This window comes from Delphinapterus leucas, chromosome 13 (assembly GCF_059928025.1).
Source record: "Delphinapterus leucas isolate spDelLeu-1000000601 "Yukka" chromosome 13, BTC_Dleu_Yukka2, whole genome shotgun sequence".
Taxonomy (NCBI): Eukaryota; Metazoa; Chordata; class Mammalia; order Artiodactyla; family Monodontidae; genus Delphinapterus; species Delphinapterus leucas.
The window spans coordinates 93,589,340-93,609,811 of record NC_143141.1 but is presented as its reverse complement, the minus strand read 5'-3'; the positions used below and the strand labels follow the sequence as shown (position 1 = coordinate 93,609,811).

At 49.5% G+C, this 20,472-nt stretch overlaps 1 protein-coding gene across 1 annotated transcript in view; it reads left to right on the top strand.

Annotated features, from left to right (window-relative positions):
• The window catches only part of SNTG2 (syntrophin gamma 2), a 150,360-nt gene that overhangs the window by 18,637 nt on the left and 111,251 nt on the right, over positions 1 to 20,472 (top strand). The window contains exons 3-5 of the mRNA XM_089922505.1: positions 3,242 to 3,474; positions 16,293 to 16,349; positions 16,438 to 16,495. Of these exons, the coding sequence (XP_089778631.1) occupies positions 3,242 to 3,474; positions 16,293 to 16,349; positions 16,438 to 16,495 (348 nt within the window). The remainder of the gene's footprint in view (positions 1 to 3,241; positions 3,475 to 16,292; positions 16,350 to 16,437; positions 16,496 to 20,472) is intronic.

Genomic DNA, 20,472 nt, shown 5'->3' with positions numbered 1-20,472 from the left:
TCTCTTTTCAAATGTATTGTTCATTTTATTCCTTCTTTTGGGAATTCCTTTTCATGTCTTTGACTCAGTTTTTATAGGATGTTCACTTGTCCGTCTTCGGTTGTAAGACTCTTACTGTTAACCTCGTGTCTACTATATGCATATATTTTTGTATATGGAGTTCTTGTCATACAAAATTTTATATTTCCATGTAGTGAATTCCATGAATCTTTTTCTCAAGAATTTCTGGCTTTTGAGTTAAGCTAACCTGGTAGTTTTTCCACACACACGCTAATATTTTCTTCAAGAACTTTTGTTTTTCTATGTTTTTACAAGGGTTGATCTCTCTGGGAGTGTTTTTGAAATAAGGTATGAGAACCATGTTTATAATAATCGAAATCACTAAGCAATAGTCTTAGGATATTTTGGGGAATTCCGTGGCGGTCCGGTGGTTCGGATGCAGCACTTCCACTGCCGAGGGCCTGGGTTCAATCCCTGGTCGGGGAACTAAGATCCCGCAAGCCATGTGGTGAGGCTACAAAAGCAAAATATATTATGAACTATTTCCAATGATGTAATTAAACTTTCTGGAACCTTCCTTTGCCTCTTGCATCCGACCGTTTAGCACCACAATATGTGGTGGGCTTAATGTTTTATGGATCAATTATCTTCCCACAGCACCAGTCTTATTTCACAAAATGTAACTTTAGTATTATCCTGGTAAATTTCACAGTCGTCTTCACGGATTGTTATTGGAATTGCGTGGATGTGAAGATTCATTTGTGGGAAGAGGGTGGCCTTCCTACTTCACTTGTTTACAGAGCATCCCCTGTGCCCCTGGCCGATGGCTTCTGCTGTGAGAGCTGGGAACCCGGCAGTGAGGCCGGGATGCCTGGCTCCGGCACGAGGCCCACAGTCCCGTGGGCTGAAGGGAGAAGACGAAGCAGGGGGCAGGGGTTAGGGCCCCGTGGGTGGTGGGGAGGTCTGTCCACAAGGCCCGTCTCAGCCAAGACTTACAGGTGACGAGAGGGGCCGCGTGGGACTCGGAGGGACCAGGGGACGCAGGAGCCGAGGACCAGATCCTGGGCCAGGCTGGGGGCCACCACCGGGCTGGGACGAGGACCCGGGCCAGAGGGAGAGACTCTTCAGGCAGCGAGCGGCCCTGCGCTTCTGGGAGGCTGTGTCCAGAGGATGGGTGGCCTGTGTGGACGGTGGTCTGACAGGGTCAGCCTGGGTCAGGCAGGGCTGCAGTGGGGAGGGCGGCAGCCCAGGTACTGAGCGCAGCATGGGCTCTGGACGTTTCGTAGGCAGAGGCTGCGGGATGGGCCTCTGGACTCACCGTGCGGGTGAGGAGGGCGGGGCATGGGGGCCGCCGCGGGACAAGGACACAGCGAGGGCTCACCACTCACTGAGGCGGGGGCCCCGCACGGCAGGTGTTCGTTTTGTTCTGCATTTGAGGGGAGTTTAGGTTTGTTCTTAACGTTTTTGCTTTTGGGTATAGTTTTGTTCTTAATTTTTTTGGCTTTTGAATGGCAAAGACCAACATGTAGTTTAAAGAAGTTGTTTTATTTCCGAGAAATGTGTTTCCAAGACAGTGTGTTCAGTTCTGTAAAGCGGGGACCTGCTGACCGCGTCTGGTGTGAGGGAAGAACCTGGCTCGGCTGTTCCTGCCTCTGCGCCTCTGGGCGGGTCCCCTGAGGACGGTGGTGCTGGGATCCCGGGAAGGGGGCTGTTATGTTTATAATACGGGGATCTTCATCTCTGGCGCACTCGTCATTTGACAGAAGAGGAGTGATTTTCTAGAAGAAAGTGATGAGAAGAAGATTGTGATTTTGAGTGGAATGCTGAATGCTCTCCAGTTTGGTCACGTTCCTGTCTTTATTTTTCAACAGTTTGAGCAGCAGTTGGCTTTACTTCGGGCAGCATCACGGGGTCAGATGGCACCTTAAGGCAACAGATGACTCGACTTAGTTCTCCACTGAATCCCTTTGCTTTCAGTAGCTGACTCTTTAAATGTCTAACACAGTTTAAATACTGTGTTTAACTTGTTAAAGCTCTGCCACCCTTCCTTTGGCCTCTGACCTGCGTTCTCCTCGTGGGCCGGGTGGAGGGGGTTTCGTCCCCAAGACAACAGACTGGGAGAAGCGTGGGTTGGTCGGTGATGAATTAGCTGGAAGTGAACACTGTACGTGAGCGTGTGCTTTACACATCGATAGAAATGGGTCGAAGTTGCGCCTCTTTGATGTGAACCCGAAACGGTTCTCCCTCTGAACGACACGCAAGGATCAGCCCTCTCCCTGCGGGGCTGCCCTGGTCTCGGGTTCCCTTGGGTGCTGGCTCCCTCCAGCCCTGGCCCCGCCAGCAGCCACCCCGGGTCCTCTCCTGAGTGTCCCCACCGACTCCACGTGGCCAAGGCCCCCAGGGAACGGCTGTTCCATGCGGTCAACCCCACAAGCGTGTTCGTGGGTGCATCCGTGACTCGGGAGCCGGCGAACCTCCTGTTCCCACAGAGACGCCACGTCCTGCTGGATTAAAGCTTGTTTTATAAAAGGATGCATGATGACCTCTGACCCCGCAGTAGGAATAAAACGCCTCCTTGCAGACACTGCCTCTTAGTCTTTTTTTTTTTTTTTAATCAGCCTTTGGTTTTACTTTGAGTTCAGGGTTCCTAAGTTCACAACTGAGGGCTTGTCTGTGTGAGCCAAACCTCATCGTCCTGCCCTGAGCAATCACAGCACTGACACGTATGCTGCGTGCCTTTGCGTGTTACGTGTGCGTGTGTGCATGTGTGCCTGCTTGGACGGCAGGGGGAGAGGCCGCACCTGGTCGCACCCTCACTCCAGTGAGCCCTGGGGCCATCTGGTCCTAGCCTGAGGACCCGACCCCTGCGGCCTTCCCCCGCATCTCGCCCCTCCTCCTCCGCTCCTGGCTGCAGGGCTGTGTCTGAGGCCATGTTGGCCGGAGCCCTGTGCAGGCACAAGAGGGACAGGAGGGCCGTCCGAGTGCTCGCCCGGGACCCGTGCCCACCTGTGTGACCGGGCGCCGCTCAGTCGGGGGTGGGTCGATGACTTCACGCGGACGAGGTGACTTCTTCTAATTTATCCGAAGGTGCCTTTCTGACTCATCGTTCTTCACCTGCTAAGAACATGTTTTATACAAATCCTATAAAAAACTATTCAGGAAGAAATATAAAAAATTCCATTATCTTGTGCTAAGTTAATCAAATCCTAGTCAGATGCATGGGTATGTGATAAATACACAGGCGTGTTTCAGGAGGTTGTGAACAGGGGCAGGCGTGTTTTGTCAGGGTCCGTGCTCTCCCGTCCTCACACCCTCTTCGTCTCTGTTTTGTTTCAGACTAAAACCGGGACTGCCTTGTTGCACGATGAAGGGTCTGGACACGCCTATGACATTCGCCTGAAGCTAACGAAAGAGGTACTGACAATTCAAAAACAAGATGTCATCTGTGTTAGTGGCAGCAATCACAGTGCAAATGTAAGTGCTTCTGCGTCTGCAGGCCCCAGGGGTTTGTCTCAGAGCGTGTCTCATAGATCAGCCCAGAGGTCTCCCCGGACGAAAGCCCCCTAAGAGTGGTCCTGCAGGACGTGGCCTGACAAGGTCCTCAGCCGTATCTAAATGTCCCCATTATTGCAAAGCAAAGCATCTTTTCAAGTTTGTATTGTTTACACTCTCCCTGACTTTCTTAATTTCTTCATTAATGTATTTTCCTTGAGCAGCTTTATATTAAAAATATCCCCAGACACCACAGCATGAGATTGGACATATTCTCATTGGAAACTAGAAGGACATAACTTGACAGATAATCTAATTCCTGAAAGAATAATAACTTGAGGGTTCCCATCTAGAACGACAGGCAATGAAAGATACAGCAGGTGTTTTTCAGTATCAGCCTGGTCCCTGCCTCTGTGGATACAAGTAGGGATTTTCACGTAAAGCTTGGTCCTTCTCAGCTTCAGTCAATTACAAGTGAAATTTTCTAAAGGGTAAGAAACTTATGTATTAGATGTGTTAGAATATTGAATAAAGATGAGGGAAAAATGCTTTTGCAAGTTTTATCTCCAAGTTTAACTTGGGACTACTGCAAATGATGTATATATGTATACAATATATTATACTTGAAATTTCCTATTTTCCTTCCAGTGGACTTAAATGGCTGTGGATATACATGTGCATTTTGTGTTACATATCTGCATATATGATTATATAGAGAAATTATCAACATCAGTCATTACTCTTTCCTTTGAATAGACCTTCCCATTAGCTATGAAAATGATGAGCAGGAAACCATGTAGAGGAAAGGAGGTTCCCTCCGTGTATTTTTGGAAGATCCCTGAAGCTCTTCCATCCCCAGGTCACGGCTGGCTCTTCTGGAGGCTCTGGAGACCCTTATTTGTGTGGGTTTCTGGGTCCTCACGACCTTTATGTTGGAGATGACATAAACAGGTCCATCCGCAGTCCTGCAGTCAACATGTCCTCATCAGGTTCCCTGACGTCAGGTGACCTTGCCTCTGTGTCCACACACACACAGCACTTTATGACCCTCAGCACTCATGTCTCCACCTGGATGGCATCCTCTTCCTTCTGTCCTGGAGCCCAAGGCCACCCTCCACGCCCCGTCGCCCGCCTGCTGCACCCATTCTGGCCGCCGGCCTTGATCGAGGGCACCCCTTTGGGTCCAGGACGGTGGAGCCACACGAGGAGGGCGAGAGAGAGGACACCGTCCTTCCCAGGGCTCCTCCCTGGAACCTCAGGCCCGGATCCTGCATCCCGACCTCCAGAGCCCCCGGTGCGCCCTGCAGAGCCCCACCCCAGCACCAGCTCTTGCTAAGACTCCTGCTGGCCCCCAGTCTGATCTCTCTAGAACAGATAGAGCAGTCTTGTGCTCACCTTCTCTGGCCCCGTCACTGACCTTCCCTGTGCTAATTTCCCTCCACGTGTTTTAAATACCACAGGGGACGGGGGATGGTGGGGAGAGGGGGAAGCAGGGGCGTTTTGTAAACACTTAAGTGTCACCCTTCTTAATAGTGAATTTGTATCCTACAGAAAATCGCAGACAAGTTACAGTAAAAGCAGGTAATGTTTCTGTGCTGTATTGTCCAGGAAAAATAAATTACACTTTTTAGAATTCAGCGTTGGATTCTCTGCCCAAGGTTATGTTCTTGATGAAAATTATCGGCTCCTTCATAAGAAAAATGGGTGAGTGTTCAGAACTATAAATTTATGTTTACAATTTCAAGTGATTTATTGGCGCCTAAAGCTCGATATTCGAACTCCCTGCTCTAAGTTAGAGGGTGGGTCACGTGGATTTGTTCCCGGTCTCTGCCAGCTCCATCCCTACCTGTCTCTGCTGATTCCTTAGGAAGCCCTCCTTTGTAGGAAAGGAGGGAGCATCTCCTTGAGCAAACATGCCTATCTGGGCTGGATAATTGGGAGGGAGATTCTGAGGACATTTTTTTACCTAGAAGAACATACTCAGCTACTGAGATCAGAATGTCTACTCTACCCCAGATACAGAATCACACTGGGTTCAGTCCCATTACTCTGAGGAACAGTTGAAACCCTGTGTTCTTCAGATGATTATAAAAATAAAGCTAACCTGGACATGGGAGTTTATCGTGTGTTTGGAGAATGAGAAAGACGACTCTTAACAAAGGCCATGGCTGTTGGTACAGAATCAGGACACCTCTAAGGGGGTCGGACCATAGCGATTCTCTTATATTCATATCGTTGACTGTTTCCACGTTAACCTCCACCAGAGAACCTGGTGGAGAACGGTTATTTTCCATTGAAAATATTCTGAGGAGCAGGAAAGGAAGATGTAATAATGATGATTCCTCAGCTGATCAGCAGAAGAAATGAGTGTGAATTTTACATCTCGCCAAACCTTGAGTCCCTGGGATCCCAGGAGATGAAAAATGTATCATCAGATTCAGTGCAACACACATGTACGGATGGTAAAGTCAAGCAGTACCTGGCTTGTCACTGGGACCCCAAGGCCCAGTTAGTGCCTTAGAACAGGCACTTCACTGTTGCGTGGACGGCTCGCACCGGTGCTTTGATTTTCAAGATCAGTTTTCTTAATAGAAAATAATACTGATGGTCAATTCTTACATTTCAAGCTCTATTCTCAGTGGGAGGTATATGCTTGCTTCAAAATCAACACTTTGTTATCCAACACTTACTCAGAATGTGAGCCTGGAGGGAATTTGGTTGTCTCAAAACCTAAGAACTTTACACCTTGGGTTGCACTTATATTCTTTTTTTTTTTTAATTAATTATTTATTTTGGACTGTGTTGGGTCTTCGTGTCTGTATGAGGGCTTTCTCTAGTTGCGGCAAGCGGGGGCCACTCTTCATCGCAGTGCACGGGCCTCTCACTATCGCGGCCTCTCTTGTTGCGGAGCACAGGCTCCAGACGCACAGGCTCAGTAGTTGTGGCTCACGGGCCTAGTTGCTCCGCAGCATGTGGGATCTTCCCAGACCAGGGCTCGAACCCGTGTCCCCTGCATTGGCAGACAGATTCTCAACCCCTGCGCTACCAGGGAAGCCCCTGCGCTTATATTCTTGATTGTTTGAGAAGTCAGGATTAAGGAGTAGACTTGTATTTTGTTTTCTTGAAACTGCTGAGAAAATAAGCATGATATCAGTTAAGAATGGATGTTACTCTTATCAGGAAAGAGGGAGAGGAAACTCAATTTATTCTTTAATAAAAACCAATAGATTCTCAAATCTGCTGATTCATTATCAGACTTTAGAATCGGTGACTCCATATTTCATTTATATTCCTATCCGTTCAGATCACCATGGCACTTTGAATGTTTAGAATCTCCGGGTTTTCTAATTATCTCCTAAAGAGAGTGTGTGCTTTGCACTATGAAAGAGCTGGCTTGTTCTCACATTTCCGAGTTTCTGTCTAGATTGCTTTATTTTTGACATATTTTATTTTTCTAAACTGTAAGTTTACATTTGTGGTTTGAGTATAGTGAGGGAGTTACATATAAAGAAAAAAATTTAGAAGATCTCTGTGTTGTACTTGGCCCTTTAAGTCATGGCACATTTATGGTTGGAAGGTATTCTGGAGAGTTCCATACCCTCATTTTACTGTTTGGGAAATTAAGATTCAGGAAGAGGAAGTTGTTGGTCTGAGTTCACAAAGTTAATTACAGAGTTAGGCAGCATCTTAGCTACTCCTCTGCTAACGTGTAGTCCAGGGATGCTGCCTGGTAAATTCTCAGGATAACGCAGAGCAGTGCAGACAGCCCAGGGAAGCACAGGCATCATTGAACCCTGAAAATGCTGGGCGGCCGTTCACACAGTGTGAGCTGGACTGGGTTTGCCACCCCACGCGAGCTGGGTACGGCCGTCAGAGTGGACATCAGGAGGCAGCCTGGGCCAGAGCCAGAGGAGGGGACAGACCGGACTCTCCTAAGCCCCACCTGGAGGAAGAAAGCCCCAGGTCACAGGTTTAGAGTGTGAACTTGTAAACCAAGTCCTTCCCACAGAAGGGGCAGTAAGAGTTCTTGCCTGGCTGGGATTGGCTTCAGAAGGAAGAGGGCCAAAACCAGACAATTGTCCCCTGAGGACCCCTACCCGACCTCCGCTCACTTGGGTCTGGTGCTGGAGTTTACACGTCCCATGTGGCATGAAGAACCTCAAGCTGAAAACGAAGTTCGAGGTGGTGTCAGGTGTGCGGGTCCCCAGGTCCACGCGGAAGGAAGATGCAGGTCCCTTCTGGAGGAACACACTTTCAGGTCTGAGACGACTCCCAGCTCCAGGTTCACGGGGACCTGCGGGGATGAAGCCACAGGGAGGAAAACCACCGTGAACCAGAGACGCAGAGATGGGCCTGTGGAGACTTGGGGTTCTGAGAGGGTCAGGTGCGTTGCATGCAAGGTGCACGTTCATTACAGATGAAGACTAAACGGGAGGTTCTAACAGTCGGACAAAGGAAGGAGGGTTGTAAAAAGGGAGCCAGCCAATGCGAGACCAGCCACAAATGGTCAGTGAAATCGGAATTTCAACGTATCAGTTAAATAAGAAACGAAGCGTCCAAGCTGTGAAGTAGATCTGTAGAAATCTCCGGAATGAAACATCAAGAGCTGGAACACATAGATGAGTGGTGTGGAGGCCCCGCGGGCAGCGAGGGAGCTGGTGGGTGGACGCGTGGAGACGCAGGAAGAAGATGGGGGGAGGGGAGCCGGGACCAGACGCCCCACGAGTCCCTAGTTGGTGAAGGACCTGGATCTGGGGTCTGGGACCCCAACAGATTCCGAGAGGCGGAGGCCTGCTCTCCTTTTCTGTCCCCTGCTCCTCTGGTTTGCGATCAGGGGCCTCGCACAGAGCTGGAGGTGTCTGCTCTGGTCTCTTTCCAGAAGCATGTGTGTCCTGTCGGTGCTCGGTCTTCTTCATGGGTCTGTCTGGCTAATATCACGAACCTGCGAACTGATTGTAGAAATCAGAATCGGGCCCGGAAACGTTTTGCTCTGTGTTCCAGGCACTGTGTACGCTGGCCCTGACCTGACCTCACGGCCTTCCACTCGCTTGTCCCCTGTGGACACACATTGGGTCGTGGCCCCTGTGCTGTGGACACGTGGGCGTTTGCAGATGTCTGTGAGCTGGCCCTGCCGCTCTCTGGGGCTGTGTGCACCCTCCCACCCAGGAGCTGGCTTGCTCCCTCCTTGGTTTCCCACTTGCATCTTTGCACCTGTGTGGGCAAGTGGCGTTTGAGCAGAAGTAGATGCACTTCCGATCACGTTCGTGAGGATCGCTGAGCGCAGGTGATGCACTGATTGGTGGCCACGTGGTCCTGAGCCCGCGAGAGGCGTCTGCAGATTGTCCAGTACATCCCGATGGTCCACGGAGCCTGTTAAAAGCATTTTCAAAAATTAGGTTTATGGCTTACGTAACAGATCCTGTGAAGAGTATCAGCAAATTGCTATTTTGGTGTATTTAGTGTATTGATTAAAGAACTAAACTTGGATTAAACTTTCTGAGACAGATGAATTTGTTCTCATGACACTGCCAAAGTAGTGGCCGTTTCTGAAAACTTCTGTACATGGTGCACAATACACACAATTCGATAATTGCTTTTTGTTGTACAATAAATGCCTTATTACTACTTTTATCCACTTAAACTGATACCCTTTCTGTAGTCCCCTTTGGCTTCCTATTCTTTGGGTCCATAAATCAGGAGTAGGTACCACCTCTATCTGTTTTAGTATTTAATTAAATTTTTTTTTGAATTCTTTAATTTGAATTGAATTAATTGAATTTAATTTCTTTCTTTGAATTTAATCTTTATTACAGTATTGTATTTTCTTACACTAGTAATTATTGATTTCCCATCAGGCGTTTTGTCATTCAGCCAAAGTACCAGTGACCTAGTAACAAAACACTCCTCTGAACTCACTGGATACATTTCCTCAGCTTTATATATTTCCCTGTTCTTGATATCTGTTTACAGACAAACATTCATTAGTTTAATTTTTTCCATTTTTCCAGGACCTCAGCTGAAAATCCATTTTCTTTTAGTTTCTGAAAATTGGTTTCTACGTGTATATTCACACTGTAAACTGGCTCTGGGTCTCTAAGTGCTGCCTCCTGGGTCTTAGTGAGTTCCTGGTCCAGAAGGTTCCTGCATTATCCTGCCGGGGAGGAGCGAGCCCCAGTTAGGTCTGTGAGATGCAGGTCACTGGACCCCTAGGCCATTGCTCCAGCCAGTTCATCGATGCCGGGCAGATACTCCTACTTGCAAAGTGAAACACCACATAAGAAGGATTGGCGATCGTTCCTATAAACTAGGATACCAAAGACAAAACCACCTTCTGAGCTTTCATTTTTCAATGATTAACCCACTAGTTGAAGAATTATATACGATCTTTGGGGTGGGCCTGTATGAAAAAGTTAATATGAATGATTCACTCATTATTAGTACTGTTTTGTCCCAGAGGAAATCTCTCTCTCTATATATATTCTTGTGATTGACTGACTTACTTTTAGTTGGAAGCAATCCTGCTCATGGAAATCACTGACTAGCCCTCTGCACGTGCTGGCGTTAGCGATTCGTTCCTGTTTGAAATCTGTGTGTCGTGGAAAGGCCGCCTTTTTGCTCGGGAGGGTCATTTCCAGAAGAATCCTTTCCATAGCTGAGGGCTGGGTGGTGAGAGAGGGTGCCCTTGTGTGGAAACAGATCCAAGACACAGAAGGAGCCCTGGAGAGTGCAGGTCCGTCCTGAGAAGTGAGCCCTCCCGGGTGAGGGGGTGGGAGCCACGGAGTTTAACCAGCACTGCCAAAGTCGCGCCCTCAGGAGGAGGGTGGGCAACCTCTCCCAAGAGGCTTCCGGACAAGCACCGAAGTGCAGGTGTGGGCAGTAGCCAGGAATTCCCTCCTGCCGCCAGGACAGTGGCTGACTCCTGACTTGTGGGATTCTCCCGGGCCCTGGCCCTCAGTGTTGTGCATTTGCTCATTAAAACGCTGACGATTCGCCACGTAGTCCATTTCACCACAGTAGGGCGGTTCTGGCTTTAAAAATGTGAAACCTTGAACTACGGAATAGATGGGGCGAATTCGTTATAAAGGTTTATACCGCGACTTAGTTGAAGGGTAAAATAATAATTTATACATGTTTGTCTGTGTTTGTGTGCACACAGCCACTGTGTAAGGAAATGAAACGCAAAAATGTCATTCAATGAAACTTTGAATAACTAAAATCATAATAGCAATGTATTTTGTGTAATCTACTAAACATTTTTATTATTCTTTCCTTTAATTATGTAATTTTTCAACATAGAAAAAGTTGAAAAGTAATATGCAGAAACCCCACGTAATTATCATCCATATTTACCATATACCAACATATTTGCTTTAAATCTCTCCACTTGTTTTAAAGAAATGAAATGTGCAGATACCTCTGAAGCCCCGCTATACTGATACTCGTATACACTGTTCCATTTAAATTTTCATTCTTACTTTACGTGGACTTTCCACAGCCAAGTGGTGCTTTTCAAATGTATACGAGTGGAATGACATTGTTCCTTCACTTGCAAATACCGTGCTATTTAAACTCACCCGTGATGCTACGGCGACGTGGTACCTGTGGATGGTTACTTCATCCCTGTGGTGACTGCAGACTCCGCTGCGAATAACCCAGAGCTGACTGATGCCTGTCCTGCACATTCTTGTTTGGGTTCAAACCCCCAAGAAGAGTCTGTGTTTTAAATTCAGCCAATATTTTGGCCTCAGGTAACTTACTTCCCAGTAGCGCACGCATTCTTTCAGAGCCCACCTTTGACCCCGGTGCGGTGAACTCTCTTTGTTGAGGTTTTGAGGGATGAACAGGAAGGTGATCGTGCAACGTCTGCTCAGCTGCCGCTCAGCTTCGTGCGAATAGCAACCAGCCGAGCTCAGAGGAGCTGGCCAACCGGATGCCAGGGCTCAGAATACCAGTCAGGGCAACGGGCGGACAGTGAAGGCTGAGCCTTTATCACTTGCTGTGATCGCGCAGGCAGAGCTGGCGGCGGGGGTGGGGGCGGCGCCCCCCATGGCTTCCGATGCCGGGTGGCTCTGGGAGGGTCCCTGCCCACCGGAGCTCTGAGCAGAAAGTTCCTGTGTTTCATGGGTGCCGGGGGTGTTTGGGGTGGGAGGGTCCTGGGTGCTGGCCCAGCCCGGGTGGAGCATCTCCAGGACTCCCTCCGCCGCAGCAAGGCCTGGCCGAGGCCTCAGACGAAGGGCCCCCGCGGACGTGCGGGGCAGGGCGTGCGGAGTCGCGGTCGTGTAGGAGCCCGGCCTCAGGGCGCCGTCGGTGCGCGGGTCCGGGGTGTGGAGGGCCGCTCCCCCGTCACTGCCGTGGTCAGGCCTGAAAGATCACACGTAGTGTCTGGCAACTCCTCCCGAGGCCGGACTACTGTAGGGGGTTTCGGTATTTTTAAATTCTAGGGATTGTGGTACATTTTTGGAAACTCCGAGTCTGGTATATTGATTTTTAAGTCCTCCTAAGGCGGATTTGAGTCCGTTACCGAATTGAACAAATATGCACGAGAGTTTTCAAATAACTATCATTGTTTTGAAATACTTACCACAATCCATGGAGGAATAATTTACTTATTTCAAGTGGCAAATCCAGACTCTTCACAGATTGAGGGAATTTCACTTGAGTGGACGGTTTAAAAAGAGTGGAGAGAGGCCACGGCCCTGTCCTGAAAGACACCTTCCAGGTGTTTGCTCCCTGGAGCATCCCAGCCCTGTGGACGGAGGCCCCTGGGGTCTGACACCCCTCCTCTGAAACCCTCCTCAACATCAAAGTCCAGTAACACTTTATTTTCTGGAAAAAAAAATAATTTTTAAAAAAGTATTTGTGTGTGTGTGTGAGAAATAAAATACTTCAGAAAATTCTTTCCCTAAGTTGCTAATTTTAAAAGTTGCTCTTTCAGGCCCTTCAATTATGTCATGGAAACTCAGGCTCATGCCTCTGTCACTGTTTTCCCACCTGCTCTCTCCTTTCCTCCTTGAGCAGTAGGTGTGGCTCAGGTGGTCCCGATGGGGTGCAGGTGGGAGCCCCCCGGGGAGGGGTGCAGAGGCCGCACTTGGAGTCCTCCACTAATGGGAGGTTCTTGAGTGAAGAAAGCCCAGGCTGGGGAGAGGGTATCTGGCCGGCTGGCACAGTCCCGCAAAGGCAACTTTTATTTTAACCGCTGTCTGAAACCCATCTTTCTGGAGACCGCAACAGTCACACTGAACATCTGTTAACAGCTGTGACAAATTTGAAGTTAGTGTTAAGTCCGCACTTTAAATGCCTGAGTAAAAACGTGTGGCCAGATCGTACATATGCTGCAGCAGTACCTGGAAGATCAGTATTCTAGAGCAAGACAGAGTAGGGAATCCAACTTTCAGTATCCCCAAGTCGCTTTCTCCTATAATAGGTAAGAATTGTCTCAAAATGTTTACAGGCAGAAGATAACATGGGCGCAGCGGAGTCTGGCTACGGTGATGGCAGCTCCAGGATGCAGACGTGAATGACCATCAAACATAGCTGGGGATTAAATGATAAAGTGCAGAAGAATATTTGCTGAAGGACCTTACTTCTTACGTTGGTGAAGAAAGAAGTGCGGGACTGAGCTGAAGAGAATCGGTTGGATGGTTATTTAGGTTCCACAGCTCATCCTCCAGAGGTCACATCAGTCAGTCTGCTTGTACTCCGGACCCTCGGGCTGGCGGAAGAGCCCGGATTACAGGGAAGACGCGTCTGAAGGGAGCGGAGGCCCCTCCCACACTGTGTCCTCTTATAACTGAGCCTCTCGTTGGGTCATATCTGGTTCCCGATCTTTTGGGCAGTTGATCCTGCAGAGTGTGTACTGAGTAAACTAACTGAAGAATGACCGTTTGGTTTAATTAGAAGATGCCTTTGATAACATTAATTCTGTCTGGATCGCTGACAGAACCACGATGGAGCATTCTACGCCGGACCTTAAGTCAAAAGGATGAGCCCTGGCTTGGCTGTGAGGTCGTGAGTGTCAGGACACAGAAGGAAGAGTGACTTTGGGCTGTGCTGTAAAAGGTTTCAGTTAAAAGCTGCAGAACTTTTGTTTCCTATTTAGTTTTCACCATCCACTAATTTTTACAAATTGTGTTTTGAAAAATAAGGTGCTTGTATGTGATACTGTTCAGCTCTTTTAGAACCTTAATATCGGTACTTATGTAATCTTCATTGAAGAGAGCATGGATTAGCTGAGCCTCTTCTCCCAACTTTAAAATATTAGATTCTGTGATGCTTGACTGAGGGGGTTTTAAAAGATAAGGAAGAACAACTTTTCATAGAAGAGACTCAACATCCCGGTGTTTTTATGAAACTCGATGGTTTGCAACATTCCTTCCCATGATTCTCTTGCTTGGCCTCTGTCTTGTCAATTCAGGCCGCCCTGACAACACACCGCAGACGAGGGGGTAGGTGGGGGTGGGGGTGGAGCTTGAACAACAGACGTTCCTTTTTCTCACTGTCTGGAGGCCAGAAGCCCAAGGTCAAGGGGCGGGCCAGGCTCTCGCCAGGTTTCTGGATGCCCTCTGCCAGACGTCTGTCCTCTTGCCTTGTCCTTTGTGTGTAGAGAGGGCTCGGGGGGCGCTTGCTCTTCCTGTAGGACCAGCCCCTCCGTGGCCTCATTTAACCTTAGGTTAAGCCTCTGAAAGGCCCGATCTCCAGATACAGTCAGCAGGTGGGTAGGGCTTCAGCATAGGGATCTGGGGGACACAGTTCGGTTCACAGCAACTTCCTGTGTAGGAAACTCAGAAGCGTGAAGAAACTCAGCTTTGCCGAGCTTTAGATGCCGGGACCACGTGTGCGCAGAAAGGACATCTCAGCAGGTTGCATAGAGCGAATATTTGAATAAGCAGTGTTCTGGCTTGGCCGGAATAAGCAGCGGTAGGCTCTGAGTTCTCTTAAACACACACTGAAGAGCTTTATGACATAATTTCCTTTCCTCACCAGTTAGGCATATGAGAACAGATTGCTGGTGTGCATTCACACACTTTGCCACAGTTGTGGCCATTTCCTGACATTTGCTTTACATTGTCTGCCCAAGATCGATAACATGAATAAAATGATGGATTGGAAAGGGCATTTTTTTGGTGAGGTCAGTTGAGGCAGAAACCAACTTACTCCTTCTCAAAATATATTTTCACCAATATTTGCCCTCAGTGAGGTTCAAATGCTTGTATTAATGGCTAAAATGAAAAACATTATCGAATGTTTTGAGAAATACCGTAGAGATTCCTGGTTGGTAATCCAACTTTCTCATCTTCTGATGCTCAGGAAGTTTCCCTTGGAAGCATCAGTGTGACTACGTCACACATGGGAACTTCCTTGTGCCCACTTTGGGCACAGCTGGACCCAGAGTTCCCCCTTCCGCCCACCGTGTCGGCTGTGCTTTGCCTCTGTGTAGGTGACTGGAGTATTCCTGGAACGTGGTCTCGATGTCACCTGGTGTCCCTGTCACACGAGTGTCACCTGCTGGTCTCCAGTGTCTCACTGGGAGTCCAGCCCAGGACCAGGGAAAAGGCAAAACGATTCTTCTGATGCCAAAGTCCCGAATTATAGCTCTTTTTCCATGTATGATTATATAAGTATTTCATCAGTTCAAAATGTTACATGTGCGAAAGAGCTCAGAATTATAAAATGTGTTCCACGTATACACTTTAAAATAGTTTTATTTGCTAATTTTTGGTTTCTTTACTTTAAGCTTATAATGTATCCACTCCTGAGAATTAAATTACAAGTGGATTTTAAATACTAAAATAATAAATAAAAATAATATGATAAATATAAATAAAACAATACAAATAAAAACTTGTAATAAGATTACAAGTGGCTCTACAGTTTCCGCATCTCTTCTCACTGGTGGTGAGCGGGCCCCAGGCTCGGGCAGGACCCCCCAGGCTTGGGCAGGATCCCCGGCTCTTCCCGGACCCCTGACTCGCTCTCTGCTGTTGCTTTGCAAACACACAGGCTTTAGAGTCATTGAGTCTAAAAGCGCTTACGTTTTCCCTTAATAATCACAGCAACGCATGTCCCTGTTTTATTCCGATAGTACCTTTTGGAGGTAAACACACTTCCTACACCCCTTCATCTAACCCCAGGCCGCCCTACTCATGCCCTCTCAGCTTCACAACTATCAAATAGTCAGTTGAGACCAAAATAAAATACGTCACATGATTGAGCATGTAAGAGATGGAGACCCTGACCAGCCCGTCAGACCACAGGGGCAGCGTGGATCTTGGCTTCTCATCAACAGCGACACCTTTAAACAAGGTCAGGACGTGAGATAATCGATCGTCCATGAGCTAACATGATTACTTAACCAGTGGACTAAAAGCGACTGAACTGTACAGAGAAGCGTGGTGCAAAGGGAGCCCGTTTTGGGATTAGTGGAAAGACAGATTTTAGAAACAGAGCCGAGTGTGTGCTCTGCAGCCTCACCGTCTGTTACCTGGGGAACCAGGGCCAGTATTTCCCTCAGGGGCCTCACTTCCTCGGACAAAACGGGGGTAAGATGACCCCAGCTTTGCAGGAATTTTGTGTAAAGAATGCACCTAATAGGGTCTGTTCTTACCAGTATCTTTGTTTCCGTGTAATACTGCAGATCGGAGATTTGAAGCGGTGCCATCCCTGTAGTAATTAAGCAACGTCCCTTTGGAAGCATAAACAGTCACTAAAGTTTTAATTAAGAAGTTATATATACATTTTGCATTCACTTTCTGATTGTGCATTTTAACCTAAACTGGGTTTGTTTTCTAAATTTCTTAAAGCACAGAACTGTTACGCTTCGCAGACAGCCCGTGGGCGGCTTGGGCCTGAGCATAAAGGTATGAGCGCACTGGATGTTCCTCGACGCACTTTTCCATGAAGGTCCCCGCGCTGATCTTAACTGCGCTCCTGCTTCCTGTCTTGCAGGGCGGCGTGGAGCACGGAGTCCCGGTCGTCATATCGAAGATATTCAAAGACCACGCAGGTGAAAGCCGCTGAGTGACTGTGAGCATGGCAGCAGTCTGGAAGGCAGTGCACTGTCTTAAATGAGAAGATAGCAGCTGTGTGTGTTGCTTGGTTATCTGCCTGCCGTCTTATTTTGTAGCTGTCCGCTCTCCCATCCCTGGTGCCATGCGGCCCTTTTTCGTTTCCCCTGATCCCGTGAGCCCTTAAGAGAGATACTGACTCGCAGCGTGGTGTCAAGTCATCCCCAGGAGACACGGACACGGCAGTGCTTTGAGCTCTGGTTTCTCAGGAAAGACAAAGCACTGGGGGGATGCAGTGTGCACAGAGTCGGTGGTGATGAGGTTTCTCGTGTAAAATGGCATCACAGCCGTGAGCGAGAGGCCTCTGCGGTGCTGACGGTAGCTCGTTAATCGCTGACACAGTGAATCGATGGCTTTGGGAGCAGATCAGTGTGTGTAGAAGTGAGAGTGGGGATGGGGTTCCTTCTTGTAATGGGCAAGTGGAATGTTGTACAAACCAAGTGCAACAGTTGTACAATCAAGCACTGCAGTTGTGCAATCGAAAAGCTTGCAGGAGCTCAGAGGTCCCTGCGTTTAGAGTGAGGGTCTACGGGGAGAACGAATCAATTCATCACTGAACTTGGAGTGTTTAATCATTTCTGCGAGACCGTAACCACCTGGCTGGCTGATTAATACTTGAAGGAAGGATTTGCTCAAATCTGCTTCTGCTCCTATAATCCTTGTGAGCATTCTCAGTTCTTTTTTATAAGTAAAGTTTTAAATTTGTGGATATGAATATAAGTTTCAGAAGAGAAAGGGAATAAGATTAAAATCAGAAAAGGATTTCACGCTCAGTTCAGGAAGCGCATCTACCTTCTCTGCAGAGGAGTGAACAGGCCGAGGAGGCCGCGCGAAAAGGATTTCACGCTCTCTTCAGGAAGCGCGTCTACCTTCTCTGCAGAGGAGTGAACAGGCCGAGGAGGCCGCGCGAAAAGGATTTCACGCTCTCTTCAGGAAGCGCGTCTACCTTCTCTGCAGAGGTGTGAACAGGCCGAGGAGGCCGCACACGGTGACGGGTGACAGGCTGCACCTTCTCTGCGGGCTGGGGAGCACACTGGGCTCCCGGCCCCCTCAGCAGAGTCCAGTCGTGCGGATACGACTCTCTCTTCTGAAACGGAGACTCTGCAGCGTCTGGGACGCATCTCGAGCAGCTCAGACCCAGTGAGTCCCCAGAGCAGGTCCCCATCGCCCCCTGCGTCTCCTGGCCCCTTGTCTCCATCACCACGTCCTGCCTGGGGCCAGGCTGGCCAGCAGGCCCTCCCCCTCCCTCTGGGGTCCTCTCCATCCGCTGCGGCCAGGGTTAAGGTGTTTCCCACTGATGTCTTCCTTTCTTCACTGTGGGCTTCTTCTACACCCGAAACTCTTGCATTAAATGCTTAGTGAACTGTGAGCTTTCAGGGACCTGGGCTTGGTGTAACTTAGTTCGTATGTTCAGGGTCTGGCTCAGAACGTGTACCTTACAGGCAGGGAGCCCCTTGGCCGAGCTGCCGCGCACGTCGGTGTCAGGAGGGACCGTAGCGTGCGGGAGCCTGGGCTCCGGGAAGCTGGGCCATGCACAGGAGGCGGGCGCACACGGCACTGGTAACCTGATAACCATCCCACTGCAACCAGCAACCCACCGAGTCAGGGTTTCTCCTGGGAGGCAGAGCGCTCAGGGGAGGTGACAGAACTGGGGTCCCTACTGCTCCTGTGGGGACAGCACCCTGCTTCGATCCCCCCCCCGAGGAGGGCAGGTGTCCAGTCGTCCCAGGAGAACAGAGGGGGAGAGTTTCCCTCCAGTGCTCACCGTGGGGACCAGCGAGGTCGGCGGCCTGCCGTCCACCTGGCACTGCGTCTAGGAATCGGGCAGCCGCGGACCGTTAGAGCAGAGCAGAGTGTAACCCGTTTATTCAGTCATTCATCCGCAGACGGACCTGGCCGCCTTCAGCAGCCACCGTGCGGAGATGGAACTCTGCTCTGGGCATTCAGGGCGAGCGCTGCCCACTTCCGCCCACCCGTGTCCCGTGGGAGAAAACAGGTGGTAAATGAACAGGGCATAGTACACGTTCAGACAGTGCCAGCTGCTGTGAGGAAAATTAATCAGTGTTGGGGTGTGCACAGTGATGGATAGAGCATCGCTGTTTTTATAGGGCGGTCGGTAGGAATCTCTCTGTGGGCAACATTTAAGCAAATATTTGAATTACCCAGAGTAAGGGGTGAGCAGGCCCCGCTGCGGCATCCTGGCCCCAGGGGGGAGGAAGGGTGACAGCTCGGTGCAGGGAGGGGCGTGCTCGCTCAGAAACAGGAAAGCCAGCGGGGCAGGGGCGGCTGAGGCGGGAGGCGAGGGGGGGCATGAGATTCGGGGGGGTGGGGGCTGCAGCAGGTCCTCGGGCCTCGCGGTCCTGGGGCAGGACTTGGATTTTCTTAAGGAGGTAGAGGGGTCGTTTGAGGACTTCCCAAAGCAGGGTCATAAGGTAGGTCTTACGTTAAAAAATCAGTCGGGCTGCTGCTAGGAGAATACGTTCCAGCGTCCAGGGCGAGTTAGGGCACCAGCAGAGAACTGGCCTTGGAGTCTGGAAGGAAAAGCCCAGTGATGTCCTTTGCCCAGTTGTGGCTTCATGCCCCTCATTGCAGGGTCACGTTTGGGTCAGGTCATGGGGTCCTTCTTGCTGAGGGCAGGGAAGCTCCCCATCTTGGCCGGGGAGCCGGACGTCGTTCCTGGGTCCTTGGGCCTCACAGAGGCTCTCAGATGGCCTTGTGACCGTCCACCCGGAGACTCTGCTGGAGAAGCAGGTGATGGTCTCGTCTTATCCCTGTGAGAGCTCGGCCCCCGGCTGGGCTCTGACCAAAGGCTCTGCCCGTCCAGGCCCTGCTGGTGGTCCGGGGTCCTGCTGTTTCTGGAGGATTCCAAGGGGCACAGGACTTGTTGCTGGCAGTCCTGGGTTCTGTGTGAGGTCCGGCTCAGCTGCTGGGCCTGTCAGTTCTCGGGTGCACCCTGCACAACTGCAGTCCCGCTCCTGCGAGGTGCTGAGCGCACCTGCCCAGGCCCAGCTGCTCCAGGGACAGACGTCCTTGCCCACCAGGGTGTCCTGCCCAGGTACCCATCAGGGCCAGTCACCAGGAATGCTATTAAAACCCTAGAACCACCAGGGGCCATAGGATTTAATGCCAGTCTAGAAAGGTCACTGCCTAGGTTTTGTGTGAGTGTGGTGCCCATACTGAGAACGCAGACTTATGGCCTCTGTCCACATTCTTTGAACTTAATTCTTCTGTGTGGCTCTTCCGTCCCCTTGCCCAGAAGTCTCCCCTGACCCTTTGCTGCTTACATGTTAAGTGCTCAGGCTGGACATCTGAGCCCTTCTCCGTGTCACTGGTGATTCTGCAAACCCAGACGTGAGCCCTGCCCCCGTGTGAGGCCTGGCACCCCGGTGCCCCTCCTGTCCCCCGCCTTCACACCCACAGAGAGCTCTGCTTCCCGCACACCCGACCTCGCCCGCAAGGCTGCACACGTGCTCTGTGATAAATACACGACGGGCACACACACACATGCACACGCACACGTGCACACACATAGGTGTGAGGTATCTTGAGTTAGACACACATCTTCTTAATAACATTTTATGTTTCTGGAAAGCAAAAGCAGTGTTGGGCCGTTCTCCAGTCCTCCTTTTAATCGTTGGTCACAGCGGCTTGCTGTTAGTAATTACCACTTTGTACTTTATAAAAATAAGCAAGAATGAGGAGTTTTTCTACAATTGAATGAAATTTAAATATATTATTTCTAATACTGCAAAAACTTAGAAACCCAAAACAAACTGTATATAGCAAATAAACAATGAAGAGAAACATGGATGACAAAGAGGCCTAGAGTTAGAAATTGTCATCTTAACAGCAATATCTTACATTGGAATAATGCTTGTGTGACATGGAAAGGACTTTCGTTTTCTTTTTTTTCTTG